We start from the raw sequence: 14,596 nt of genomic DNA on the forward strand, positions 1-14,596 counted from the left end.
CAAAAACCTCAACTTTACAGTTAGACAATCTGCCCAAAGTGGATAACAAAAATGTTAGTACTGATGCAGGACATTTGATCACAAAGTGGTCCTATTATCCAATAAAGTTTTACTTTAAAATAAATTCACAACATTCTCTTAAAGTTCAATTTATTTGAACCTTCAAAAGTTAAAGTGCTCAGGGCTGGGGTTGTAGCTCAATGGCAGAGCACATGCCTAACGTGTGACGCACTGGGTTCGATCCTCAGACCACATAAAAATAAGGTGTTGTATCCATCTACAACTAAAAAACAACAACAACAACAAAATTTAAAGGTGCTCAGAAAACAATATAAAGTTAAGGTGTTCTAACTATTAGTGGGAAAACACCATTTTTTCAATATGATTCTTAATCTTTATAAAGGAACTCATCTCTCCATTGGTCAAGTCTTTTCTTCAATGTAAGCATGTGCTTTAATTTCAAAATAATGAGATAACTCACATGTCATGACAACTAGTAAAAACAAAAATGAGTGGATAACTCTAATTTTAAAGAGACCCAAAAAATTACCTACATTTTCTATTATCACTCTGTGTCAAATCCTCCCAGTAAAGAAATGAATCTGATAGTGAGTGAAGAACTCAGGATCTCTCCACTATCCAAAACAATTATCTTTTCGCTCCAACAACAGATCTCCGGAAAACTCAAGCAAGGTTGGCAGATATACCAGAAGTGAGGATCAGCAAGACCACCCTAAATCAAAGGGTGACAGAAACTGACAAGGATTGGAATTCCTTGAGAATTCTAATAAGAGGTAAGAATAGCTACTTCAGAAAATAATTTGCCAACAAGAAATATCTATTTTTTAAAAATTCTCCAGTATATTATTAGTGAAAAACTTCCCCAAATATCAGCTCTGGCCTCTCTTGGTATCATTTGTTTAGCCTTTGGATTTCCCTTCCCTGTACCAACTAGACTTCCTACTAACAGTCACTTACCCCACTTACCAATTAATTGCCAAATTCCTCCACTACCAAAGATTAAGTTCCTAAAGATAGAAGGAAACTTATGGGTATGCTTATTGTACATTCTAAAGCTTTTTAATTTTCAGCAGTAATTTCTAAATCAGGTTGTAATTTATACTCTTAAAACAACTAGAAGCATCAAAAAGAAAAACACAGAACAGTTCACACTAAGAATATGTGAATAAACACAGTTTAAACAGAGACAGTTCTAGCCCTATTAACATATGTAAAATTAGTTGGGACAAATATCGAAGTTGTTACACGATAACACATCACTGATTCTGAAGGACATTTTTTATTAGCAGATACATAGAGAGAACGTATGGGCAAGAGAAGACATTAACCAAGCACAAAAAGCTTACAAATAAGCATGTAAGAAGGATTTTTTAATATATATATATATTTTTAGTTGTAGATGGACACAATACCCTTTATTTTTATGTGGTGCTGAGAATCGAACCCAGTGCCCCATACATGTGAGGCAAGTGCTCTGCCGCTGAACCACAATCCCATCCCAATCCATATTAGAGGAATTTGTGGGACAAAAAACTTCTAAGGACACTAACAGATGAAGTCATGCAATTCTCACATAGCTTCACATTCAAGCAGAATTGTTTCCCCTAAATCTAAAGGTTCTCTTCTGCCATGACTTATGCATTTGCCCTTATTACTTCCCTGCCTAGAAGGTTGTTCCCATCTCCCAATTCCTACTCCCCCTTTCAGCCCTTATTTGATGTTTTGTCTACTGAGCAGTAGTCACACAAATTTGCTGAGTCAGCTTACAGGAGAAATCATTTAGAAATTATTTATTCTCTGCAGCGAAGCACAGCATCTAACCTTTTTTAAGTTGTAATAGTGCATATTTACTACCTTAACGCTTTTCTTGAGCAACTTTTTACCCACTCTCACCTCAACTTAATGGGATTCTCCTTGGTTCACTACCAGAGAGGAAGCAAAACAGTATCACATACCATTCTGACTTTTTTTTTTTTTTTGCAAGTTGGCCAATGTATTTAGTTTACAAAATTCAGAATTTAAAAAATTTTTTATTAATGTAGATTTTATAGAGCATTCAAAAAAATATTTCCCATAAGTATGCCAGTGAAAATTTTTAATAACAGATCACAACCTCATAAATTACCAAAACACATTACACACAAAAACAATTTTCAATATTCTTGAAAATATTTTGCTTTACAAGAAATATAATGTGTGCACTTCTGTTCAGATTTTGCTGTTTTGAGATACTTCAGAAAAACAAAACTGACTCTTATACTAGGAACAAAAATCTAATATGAGTTTGTAATCATAGCCTCTGAAATTTCAAAAGTTGCCACAATATTTTTCCAATCCTGTAAACTCAGAGATATAACCCCTTGCTTCCTATCAAAGGAACTGGGATCACTTCCTTCACCCATTTGGTTAATATTAATTGGCTCTAATATTGGCAGCCTGTCTTGGTCAAGCCTTATTCTTGCAAAGCCATCTCTTATAATAAAAGAAACGTAGAATATATTCTCCACTGTACGAGAGAAAGAGTTTGGATCAATCACAAACTCAAAATAGGACACAGGAGTATCAGGATACTTTCGAAAGTAGGTTTGCAACAATCCCAAGATTCTTTCTACTTCTTTTTCTGTTGCTTCTTGGTTGGTACTCAGGTCCAACTTCCTCAACTTTGTAGGCATATCCCCATTTCCTTCCATTTTGCAAAATTTTTTGTGACGTTCAAGTCGGGGCTTTCGTACAAAAGGCTCAGACTTGAATGAACCAAAAATAAAGTGGAATGTTTCAGCTTGCAATATCCAGGATGTTGCTTCCTTCTGTACTGTCTCCCAAAAGGAAAGAGAGATATTGTCATCACAACCACTCAACTCATCACATTCGTCTTCCATCCAATTGAGGCCCACAAATATAAACAGAAAGTCACAAAACGCTACTTGATCAAAAAAGCTCATATCAGAATTTAACTGCTTTGCTTTTTCTTTACCCAAATCAGAAGCCAAAACAAGAAACTGGGCATCGAGGGCAGCCTCTCTCGTTCGGCTCACTCCATCAAATAGGACGTTGGCTTCCTCGAGGGCCTCGGTTAAGGAGTCGCTGGCCGTGTTCACTATGTCCTCTCGGTTCTGCTGGACACTGTACATGAGCTGCCGGTATTGCTTGCGGATGTTCCGACACTTCTCCTCGTCCTCGGTCTGACCCAGGAGGTGACAATCCAGCTCGGGGTCCCCGGAGCTGAGGTCGCTGAGGTCGTCAGAGCAGCTGTCCACCCCCACCACCACTTCCATCTTCCGGGGCTCCTCCTCCTCCTCCACCTGCTTCATGGAGCACGCACGGCAGGTGCCTGTCGCCACTGGCTCCTCGCCTCCCATCAGGGAACCTTGCTCATCAGACATGTCCGCAACCGGCAGCAAGCAGCCAACCGCCTTCAGAATGTTCCCGACGCTGGCGGAAATCCAAGGGGCAGTTGGAGAAGAGGAGGGATGCCAGCCCATGCGCAGTGCGGTGCGGACCTCTGCTGGGCTCGCCTCGCCCGGCCCCGCCCAGCTCCGCCCCGCCCCGCCCCCACCTCCTCCCGGCTGCAGCTTGCTCTGCGCTGCCCACCCTAGCGTTAGCCCACTGGCCTGCGCAATGCAAAGAACCAGCGCAACAATGGACCCCCAGCCCCGTACGGAAATAATTCCCATTCAAGAGGCAGCTATTGTAATTTTCAGCAACGACAAAACAACCTAACTTTCAAAGAAACACTTGGACAACAACTAAAGGTCCTACGCTTTAATTAAAACGTTCCCTGCCATACATTGAAATGAGGTCCACATACTTCGTTCTGTGATTTAAAGCTTTTATTTAATGCTTGTTTTTAATAACTAGTGTGGCTAAACTGCTGGTAAGGCCAAGTTAAGGTCGAGGGCCCTGAAATGAAGAACCCTCATTAAAATTAGGCGAAATAAAGTTCCCAGGTGCAAGGTGACTGGAAATCACACAAATGTAATCGGGTTAATTAACCTTTGCTAGCCCTCAAAAAGCCAAATCCCTGCTCAGGTTATAACTGAGTGATAGAATGCTTACTTGGGTTCATTCCCAGTACTGGGGAGAGGGGGAAGGGGGGGGGGGGCGTGCGCACAAAATCCTCTGCAATTTACCAATTCACCTCATGGGGTAGGATCTTTCAAGAGAAAATGCGCAAGATGCACTTGTGACCTTTGGTTTTCCACTGCCTCAGAGAGGAAAAAGAAAATGGGTAGATAGGGCTTTTCCACAAAACATATTTGGAAGTCTATCAAAGGTTAACAGCCACCTAAAAAATGAACAAAGCTATGAGGATTTTAAACATGTTATAAGGATATGCAAGTGAAGTCTGTAAATTGGGTAAGTATGTGTTGGAAAATTCACCCCCTTGCTCACTGGAAATTCAAGTGCCAGTTCATGAAGCTACTCAGGTTATCAGTCACACATGTAGAAATGTGTAACTGACAATGGAAGGACTACATAATTAGGACATGCCTAATCCCCAAAAGCTTTTCAAAACTGCAACCGTTTCCCCTTAAAAAAAAAAAAAAAAAAGTGGACCCATGTGCTGCATCTGGCAATCACAAATTTCAACTAACCAGGAAACAAATTGGCCCTACCTACTCTTCCTGTGCATCTAGACCAGTTTTTCTTTTGATCTAGTTTCCTGCATGTGAATAAACAGTAAAACCTATATTAACTCTAAAATTCTTACCTTACCATTCATCCATAATTTTTTTTAAGTAGGGGCAAATCAGGAAAAAACATGCACTTTTCAGAATCATCCATTATGGTTATTTGTGTGTGGATGTACTGTATTATCCTGGCCTATTAGAGTGTGAGGTTTGCAAAAACAAAAACTTGACTTTAAATATTCCAAACAACTGATCTTATATGGATGCACTTGGGTATGTACTGACTGAATAAGTAATATACTTTAAGAACTTTGTTCCAGTACTGTTACAAAAGTTATTTGGTGGCAAAGATTAATTTCACAAGATTAGTAGAATAGATTCTACACAATGAAGGCAAAAATCAATTGTCTTTCAGAAAGTGTCTTATCCCTCCTCTGAAACAAAGAAAAAACAAAGACCCAGCATCATCAAAGGGCTATCTTCTTCCCATCTGGCCAATCACAAATTAATACTCAAACCTCTCTTAAATCTCAGGTCAAAATGTAGTTAAGAACTCCAAGATCCAAATCCAAAAAAAGTCTACTTTTACAGTAAACCATATTTTGAGGAGTGTATTTCAATCAATTTTAAATTCAATAAAAGCAATTTATAATTAAAAAATACTCCAAAAGATATGACAATCTCTCATTCTAACCTTTTTTTTTTTTTTTTTAGAAAAATCTGGTAATTCTCCCAAACTACTCAGAAAGTATCACAAATATCATTTACAGGGATTTCTCAGAAGATAACAGCTCATACAACTTGCTCAGAATTAACACTACATCAAAATGAGCATGATGTTATTAAAAACTGTCACTTCCAGTACTGAATTCATTCTATGCTGTATCAGGTCCTCAGGAACCTTATAATATGTAATTTAGGTCATCCGCAGAAAGGTAAACTTGTATAATTATATTCAGCCTTTAAGTCTGCACACAATTTTAGTGTTTCTATCAAGTAAAACTATCTCAAGTTCAATGTTTTTTCCTCAGTCACTTAAATGGGATTTCTACACTTATGAATCCTTAAATCATTAAAACTGATTTTCTAACCTAAGATCCAACTACTACTAATTATTATAAATGTAACTTAAAGAGGAAGAAACGGCAACACATAATTTCAAGTGATATTGGTGAACTTTTCCAGGACTTGGAACAGAAAGCACAGTGCAGTTTTCCTCTGGTTTTTCCTTTCCTCTCCTGTCTGAAGAACTCCTACCCAAGGCTCAACTGACCCTCCATTTTTTTTCTTCCATCTTTTCTTCCATATTTTTTTGTTCCTGTCCCAGAAGTTCAGACTGATTTACGGAAAGACCATTACAACAAATAGATTTTGTGACTTTTTCCAGCCAACATGAGAATCAGAGTGGAGTCCCACAGTCTGACAGCTGGTTACACATGTCCCACTATCAGCTACCTCCCAAAGCTTTTCTGTACTTTCTCATAGCAGCTTCTGTCCTCTCGACCCACCATCAGGGTATCTGTTTAATAATGAGTTGTGAAGACAGGTGATAAAATTTCTGGTTTCATTTACAACAGACAGTAGATAGGGTGTGAGGTACACTTTCTCTTTCACCTTAATTTCCTTTAAATTTATGTTTGTATAAATTTTTTGCTTTGTCTTTTGTAGTATATATTAAAGTTAAAACTTTGTTATGATCAAGGGATCTGGTTTTCGTTTTGTTTTGGTACCAAGGATTGACCCCAGGGTCACTTAACCACTGAGCCACATCCCCAGTCCTTCTTATTTTTAGACAAGGTCTTAATAAATTGCTTAATGCCTCACAAATTTGCTGAGGCTGGCCTTGAACTTGTGATCCTCCTGCCTCAGCCTCCGAGGTCACTGGGATTATAAGCATGCACCACCATGGTCAGTAAGAGATCTGTTTTTAAAAGGAGTTTCTAAGTGGGAGGGAAAAAACAACCAACCATGCATAGTGGCAGGAGACAACAAACCTGAGTTCTGGTCTTGATCTGTCAGCTAATGGTATTACCTTTAAGCAGACTGCTTAACTCTCATCCTCCAGTGACCTCATGCATAAGATGGGAATACTTAACTATTTATATCATACAATTACTAAGTACTGAATGAGGATTATATAACAGATCAGGCAATATTTTCAACTATTGAGTAGGTACTCAATAAATTGTAAAGTATCCCCAAAATAGCTGATGTTTAATAAATATCAGACACTAATAAGAAAAAAATTTATATGCAAACTAGAAGCTTCACTCCTTATTGTTGCTCTAGAAACAACAACAAAAAAAGGTCTTAAAGCTTAAAATCAGTAAAAAGTAATAAAGGAATATATTCCACTACAACAAAGATATCTGCCATACAACAAAAAAGTTAAAACCTACTAAGTTTCAACTACTGAAAATATGCATATGACTTTGAAGGTTAAATTTCTCCACAGGTATTTTTAAGCAGATCCACAAAGAATCTGAGTTTACATGCAAAATTACTTAATAATTACTTATTATCATTAATAATTGTTTATCTCATGAACAGCTCCTTAAATTCCAAACTTTTTTAAAAGTACAGTATCCAAAAACGGCTTTGAATAACTACTCTGTTCAAATAAAATGACATTATTATTGTTATAGTAGGGCTGGGGATAGAACCCAGGCAAGAGCTCTGTCACTGAGCTACACCCCATCCCAAGATGGCATTACTATTTGTAAAGTAAAAGTTAAAATGAAAGCCAGGTCACACTAAATAATATGGACTGCCACACACGGAAATTTAAAAAACCACCACCCTTGACTTGTGGTCAAGGCCCACACTTACTGACATTTAAAACTCTGCACTAGTGACATGCCAAGCTCCAATAGCATAAACAAGGGTGTTGAGATAGCCCCAACCACACCTCAGAAGTCAGCAATGAGCATCATTCTGACAGACTGAGGGAGGGGCACTAGGTGTGTGGCTATTAAAGGTGGCAGTGTTGAAGGAGCTCAGCTCTGGAGGCCTGGGTTCAAATAAAAAACATGTTTTCTCATTTTCTTCAGCCTTTGAGTTTCCTCACTTGTACAATCTGTCTCTGTCTCTCCAACTTTTTGTAGTGCTGGGGATTGGACCCAGGGCCTTGTGCATGCTAGACAAGCATTCTTAGCACTATCTACCCCCCTACCCACCACAAATGTATTTTATTTAAATATTTCATCCTACAGTTTGGTTATTAAGGGACAACAAACTCATTACCAAGCTCCTCTGACAACACAGGTGCCTGATGAAGAGTAGCTAAAGAGACCTGATACGGCTTCTTCCCAACTGACCTGGACACTTCTGAATAAAATGCTCAAAGCTGACAATGTTACTGTCACACAGCTTTTTAAAAATTCTAAACTGCTTCCCCATGAGCTACCAAGAATCTTCTGAACAACTTAGAGCCCATCTTCAATGAAATCAGAACCTGAGATCTAAGTTCTTCCCTGAGTGAGTCTCTGTCCCTACCTCCATCCATTCACTCAATAAATATTTTGCTAAAATGTACATGTGGTGTTAAAAAATGCATAGAAAATAGGAAAATGTATCATTGTCTCCTAACTTAATAGGCACCGTGTTTCATTCAACAAGCCTCTAACGAATGAACACCTCCTGTATACCAGAACTATGCCAGGAATATCAAGATGAATCAGGAGCACCACCGCACCAAGGAGGCAGGCATGTGGCTCAAAATAACAAAAACCGAATGCTAGAGGTGTGAGCGAACCAGAGCCAGCCCTGAGGATAGAAGGCCTTTCTTTGGGTCCCAGTCCTAGCTCTGCCACCTCACCAGCCTCGCGATTAGGACATGCTCCTCTAACTCTGAAGGTCTTCATTCCTGTTTCTGACACTACCACCTGCTTCAGAGGACTGCTGGGAGGACTTAGAATCTAATGTCTAACAGCATTCCACACAGCAGGCATGTCCACTTAGACATGAGCACCACACAGCTGCAACCACAAGCACAGAATACACCTAGCTCTCCACCCTTGATGTGTAAGCCAAAAAATTATCATTGGCAGGATTCCTCCTTTCCAGAGATAAGGAGTTGTGGGAAATGATGTGGGAACACAGCAGAGGAAAAGACCAGCCAAATCTGGTCTTGTACTGTGGACTAGGAGATGCTGGGAAAAGTTGATTTGAGTAAAAAGAGTCATCAGGAATTAAAACAGAGTACAGGGCAAGCAGGGGATACTTTAGGGAGAACAGTGTTCCAGGAGTCTGCAGTAGGTGAGGGAGTACAGCGGGAGATAACCAGAAAAGCTGGTTGGGGCCAGGGCCCAGAAGGCACAGGATACCTAGCTAAGGAGTGTACTCTTTATCCTAGATGCAGATTGGGCTATGGGGAAGTGGCAGTCAGGAAGATGACTCTGGCAGCAGACAGGCTGGGGAGGAATGGAGAGTGGGAGGCCAGTTAGAGATGGTTGAGATGGTGTAGGCAAGAGGAAATGAGTACCTTGACCCAAGCAGAACTCAACAGTAGCAAGAGGCAGATGCATGTGGGAAGAGTCAGGCCTGGTGAGTGAACAGACCAGAAAGGCAAGAGGAGCTCTGAAGCCTGGACCACAGAACAATGATGCTGCTGTGAAAGATGGACAGCAAAAAGAAGTTCACACTGTCACCTGGCCGAAGTGGTCAAAGGGCACGTAGGGTCTGAACATGGATTCACAATCAGTAAAATTTATTATCAGCACGAAATACATTTCTTTACGATAACAATCTATGCTTCTTTCAAATGTCAGTAGTCCTTATCCTTATTTCCTTCTAAGGTAAACGAGAGATCTGCTCATTTCCCTCACCTTCAAGGCAATCCTCCAACCCTCTTTCAGGCCTCAGCCTTAAGCAGGCTAAAAACAGTTCCACTACTCCCAGTGCTCCAAAGAGATGACCTCTATCAAAGGAAGGAATCAAAGAAATTGAGTTTTCTGTCAGTTTTGGTAGAGTAGTGAGAAAGAGAGGGAATGGAGAGTCAATCAAGTACTACTCATCTCCTTATGTCCATTCAGCTAAGAGGCTGGTTTCTGAGTCTTTGTTTCAGCATCTACCTCCCAAGGAAAGACTATGGACCACCACAACCGACTGCAACATGATCATATCCGGGCTCCCACTGCAACTGTCCACACAATTCACTAGGATGTTAAGGTCCTCTGTTGCTTTGTGTCCCTCATCTCTTCTATTACTACCCTAAAGGAATAAAGTCCCATGTTGTCAGTGTCGGTCCCATCACCCTAGATTATCATCTCAAACTACTGAAGACTTACCTACATCTAACTCTTAGTGTTCCATCAAGTAAGTTTTCACTCACTTTGCTTCTCCCCTCAATACCACCAAGACGCATTTACACAAGTGATTTCAAACTCTGGAATTCTGGAAACACTGATTCACAAACAAGGAGGTTCCCTACAGGAACACTTGTAATCCTGCCTTAAAAACTAAGATGTTTATGAAAACCAGATGTTTACATCTGAGCACCAAGAACTCTATTCATAGTTCTTAGGTAGTCTCTTAACTCCAATTTCACACACAAAGAGCTTACTTCTAGACTTCTGTTCAATGACACAGTGTTCAACAGAAAGCTTACTTCCTTGTTGAGTTCCCATTTCCTGTCTTCTCACTAATATTTTGAGAGTATCAAAAAGCAGTCCTTCATTTTCCCCAATTATAATGATTATGTCAACTGATCTTGATCAAACTGCCTTATACATTAAAGTAGCCTCAAGCTTATTTCCCACAAGAATTAACAGGAAGAGGATTATTTAAAATAAACAGAACAAAAAAGCCAGCTCCCTGCCCACTTCCAGAAGGTCTACTTCTGAACTGGGCAAAGCTCCAGCCTGCGAGTTTCCCAGGCACTGCAGAGGACTCTGTGCAGGTGATCCACAGGCTGAACTTTCAGACACACACTTCTAGAAGCCTTCATCCTTTAGGCTCATCAGTTCCTCCCAGAAGGGTTCTTCTCTATAGTACACTCACTATGAAAAGCAAGGTAGGTTTTGCTGCTGTTGGGGGAGGATGGGGGACAAGGGAAGAAGCTATATAAAAAAGAGAAAGCAAAAGCAGACGTCATGATTACTTTCCTATCCATTATTCACACTGCGATTAAACTATGAAACCTTAATATTTTTTAAAAATTATGAACTTTAGGATCATCACACTAACCCCATAAACCTTTCTCCACTCAAACCCAATGTTCCCTAAATATGTTTAAAACCCAGCAGTTAGGCCCAATGTAAGCAACAACACACTAGAAGTTCACAAACCTTTCAAGCCAGTAGCCCCTATCTCCTTGTGTCTCAGCAAAAATAAAATAAGCAGAAACCAAAAATTAAATCAAATGATACAAAAAGTAGAATGGTAAGTTTACTTAAAACATTTGCTAAATGTAAAGTATGTATGGGTGGTACGTTTTTCATTAATGGTATCATACAACTCACCGTATGTCTAAAATCAACAGATCATGTGGAGTTGAAAACATTAGATCACATCCATAGAGTTCCAAAATTTATAAAATGATTATTTTACTCCCACTGATGCTTAACCGGGAGCATCAAAAGGATTACATAAAAATCAAATGCCTATATAACTTTGTAAACTTATGACACAGATGAAGAGAAAAGAATAAACTGACCAGGAGAAATATTAATACACCTTTGTCTCACATTACTTGGAAATAAAAGTCTGAGTAACATAATTATTTTAACTGAAGTTAAAAGCCTTTTTATGTCCTTTATTATTATGTCCTTTATTATTTTACATTAATTAGCTATTTGTCTTTGAAGTCTAGTTCCATTTTCTATACTCATTCATCAAAAAGGTAAATAAGTCTTTTAAAAATATAGTAAAAAAAAAATACAAATTAATTGTTAATGCTATTCCTAAGGGTGCAAACTACTAAATACATTTTTATGGTTAAGGCAGGCCTCAGGTTTACTTCAAAAAAGCAAATGTTCAAATATATGTTCTATTTCTTAAAAACTACATTGATACAACACCTCCCAGCTACAAGGAAGACTGAGGTAGGAGGATGTAAGTTGGAGGTCAAGCCTGGACAACTTAGCAAGGCCTTGTCCAAAAATAAAAGTTAAAAAGGACTTGGGATGTAGCTCAGTGGTAGAGTGATTGCCTAGCAAGCCCAAGGTTTGATTACCGCCTCCCACAAAAAACCTACATAGATACAAATGTTTAAGGACAAAAAGGCAATCTCCAGAAATCAAAACGATGGCGGAAGGTGATGGAATACAGGAGGCTTTCTAACCTGGCAATCAACCACACAGGATGTGGAACATCCACCAGGCTGTCCTATCTGCTCAACCCAAAGAGAACATTTCTCTTTTCCTTTCTACCACCCAATTATCAACTTCTGGGCTACAAAAGAGCCTCCTGAGGGGAAATGAAATCACCACAGGGATTTCTTGGTTGCTGTCCTCGGAGCCTGGGGTTCTGGGTCCCCCCAGCCCTCAGAGAATTAAAGAGGAAGGCCATAGGGGCCAGTCTGATGACGAAGATAGGCATTTCCTGATGGCCTTTTCTAAGGACTTCCCTAAACCATTTAAGACACTACACCACCAGTAAATTTTAAAATTATTTGCATTAACTGGAAGGGAGAGAGGAAGGAAGACAAAGGACACTTTGGAAGTTATCTCGTCCGGGGACGGGGGCGCTCACTGTAACCTCAGCTACTTGAGACTGAGGACCGCAAGCTGGAGGTCAGCCTGAGCAACGTCGTGAGAACCAATCGCAAAATAAAAAGGGCTGGGGACGTGGCTCAGTGTAGGGCGCCCCCGGGTTCAATCCCAATACCGAAAGAAAACAACAAAAGGTCATCTTAACCGAGAGCGGTTTCGCGTTTCCCTAGCGCTCCCGCGGCCTGGCCAGACCCGGCCACACGTGCGCCGGCTGGGCGCGGCTTGCCCTCGGGAGGCGCCGGCCCGGCCGCACGGCCTCGGGCTCGGGAAGGAGGCTGCGGCCGCCGGGGCCCGCGGCGCGCTCGTACCTTCGGGGTCGGGCCACGGCCGCGCGTCTGCTCCCGCTCCACGGACACCCGGGCCCTCGGGCTTGCCCCGCCAGTCGGCTAGCGCTCCTCGCCACCTCCCGCGGTCCTCCGAGGCACAAAAGCCCCGGCGATCGTGAGCTCGGCGCCGCGGAGCAACGCGGCGGGGCGGGGCGGGGCGGGGCGGGGCGGGGCTTCCGGCGGCCGCAGCCGGCAACCAGCGCCCGGGGCTCCGCGCTGCACGCCGAGCTCACCGGCTGGGAACCCCCTGATTGGAGGCCGCTGTGAACCTGAGGGTTCCCGCCAAAGCCTCGCAAGGCTAAGCTTAAGCTCAACGGCCTGCTTTTCCAGTAAGTCCGGAATTCAGAAAGCTTCAAAAAATCACTTTACGACACAATTATCTCAGCTTTCTCAACACCTCCGCGTGGATCTTGCTTTGAAGTTTGCGCCCACAGGGAATGCCAAAATCCAACTTCCAACTTCCCTTGCAATCTGAAACCACCGGGAGAAATTAACATTATGCCAACTTTGGGGTTTTTAAAAAGAATCCTGAAGCAATTCTAGGTGAGAACAGGAACTAACGATCCAATTTCCCAAAGGGGTGAACTCAGCAGAGATTCAGACAGTGGCAGAATTCAAAGCCGTCTGCACTGACCCAGGCCTGGTGCTTTGCACGGGTTACCCTTTCATCCCCCCAGCTGTACTGCAGATGTAGGATTTCACCAGCCCATCAAGCGAATCAGGAAACCGAGGGTAGAAAAGCCAAGGAGCCTGTCAGAGTTCCAGCAGCGTCCACAGCACGAGCAAGATTCAGCTCCTAACACTAGCCAGCACTGCCTCGCTGAATAAGTAAGAGCCAGGTGGCAGTCGAGGCTGCCCTGTTTCCTAATGTCTGGATGGGCAAGCCACTTGTCAAAACACGGAGTTTACACGAGCTTTGCCAGTTTCTCCAGATGCCTGAGGATTAAACGGTGTGAAAATTCCTGGAAAGGCGTGCTGCCGTCAAGGATGTGCCAATCCACACCTCAATACACTGCCTTCTACATTTCAAGACTCGTGCTCCAGAAATGATACAAAACCCCATTTTCTCAGAGTCTGAAAGAGGCTACCAAGAGAATGAGCGAGGAAACCACCGCTGACAGGGGGCCAACCTCACCAACCACAGGCAGCAGCTGGCGCGACCCGGCCCGCACTGCACGCTGCCGACAAGCTCGCTCTCGCTGGCCCTACAAGAGCCGCGACCCTCTCGGACCTCACCCCCTTTCCCCCGACCCCTGGGGCCCGCCGATGCACCGCCGGCGCTGGCTCAGCCCCGCCAGCAGCCGTGCTCACCTGCCGGGTGCCTGGGCGCCGAGCGCGCTCTGCTTCCAGCGGCCGCGGAGCTCCCAGGAAGGGAGAAGCGCGGAGACGGCAAGGTCCCCGGGCACCGCACCTGCGGCCGGGACGCAGTGCCCGACTGAGGCTGGCCGAGGCGACTGGCCAGCTGGTTCCTAGTGGCTATGAGAAGCCACGCCCTGCTCTAAGCGGGAGGGTGAACCGCCAGAGTCAGAATGACGAAGCAAAAATGCACTCCTCGTGCAGTCTTGGCAGCCGCTGCCGCTAGGCTGGGCAAAGTGGGAGCTCCTAATTGGGCGACGGCGTCTCCTGCCTCCCGGTGGCCGCCTCCAGCGCGAGACTGGGGTGGAAACAGAGGAACCAGAACTAAGTAAGAGCTGCTAGCTGGACTATGCCCTCAGGCACTGGCTCAAGAACTGGCTGCCCGCTTTAGTCCGGTGAGGATCTTTAGAAATACTGAAGCTTGGCTCCCACACAGACAGTCTGTCATCTTTGGTATGGAGTGACCTGGGTATCTAGCTTTTAGAACTTTGACTAGTTGACAGCAAAACTGGGAACCCACTGCCCTAAGGTAATGCATTAGTCCTCTGGG

General features: G+C 42.7%; 2 protein-coding genes across 3 annotated transcripts in view; both read right to left on the reverse strand.

Moving 5' to 3' along the window:
* Txnrd1 (thioredoxin reductase 1) overlaps positions 1–14,085 on the reverse strand; it is a 58,982-nt gene extending 44,897 nt beyond the window's left edge. Inside the window, exon 1 of one of the 2 annotated variants that reach the window (XM_027944302.2) lies at positions 14,002–14,085. The gene's annotated coding sequence lies outside the window, so the exon portion shown is untranslated. Of the gene's footprint in view, positions 1–12,672; positions 12,819–14,001 lie in introns of those variants that run through there. The other variant, XM_027944212.2, reaches the window with a different exon arrangement.
* Eid3 (EP300 interacting inhibitor of differentiation 3) lies at positions 2,032–3,434 on the reverse strand. Its single transcript, XM_071609148.1, has one exon. The coding sequence runs from the start codon at positions 3,402–3,404 to the stop codon at positions 2,295–2,297; it is 1,110 nt and encodes a 369-aa protein (XP_071465249.1). The 5' UTR covers positions 3,405–3,434; the 3' UTR covers positions 2,032–2,294.
* Positions 14,086–14,596: the final 511 nt, after the last annotated feature.

Source organism: Marmota flaviventris, chromosome 3, assembly GCF_047511675.1.
Source record: "Marmota flaviventris isolate mMarFla1 chromosome 3, mMarFla1.hap1, whole genome shotgun sequence".
Lineage (NCBI taxonomy): Eukaryota > Metazoa > Chordata > Mammalia > Rodentia > Sciuridae > Marmota > Marmota flaviventris.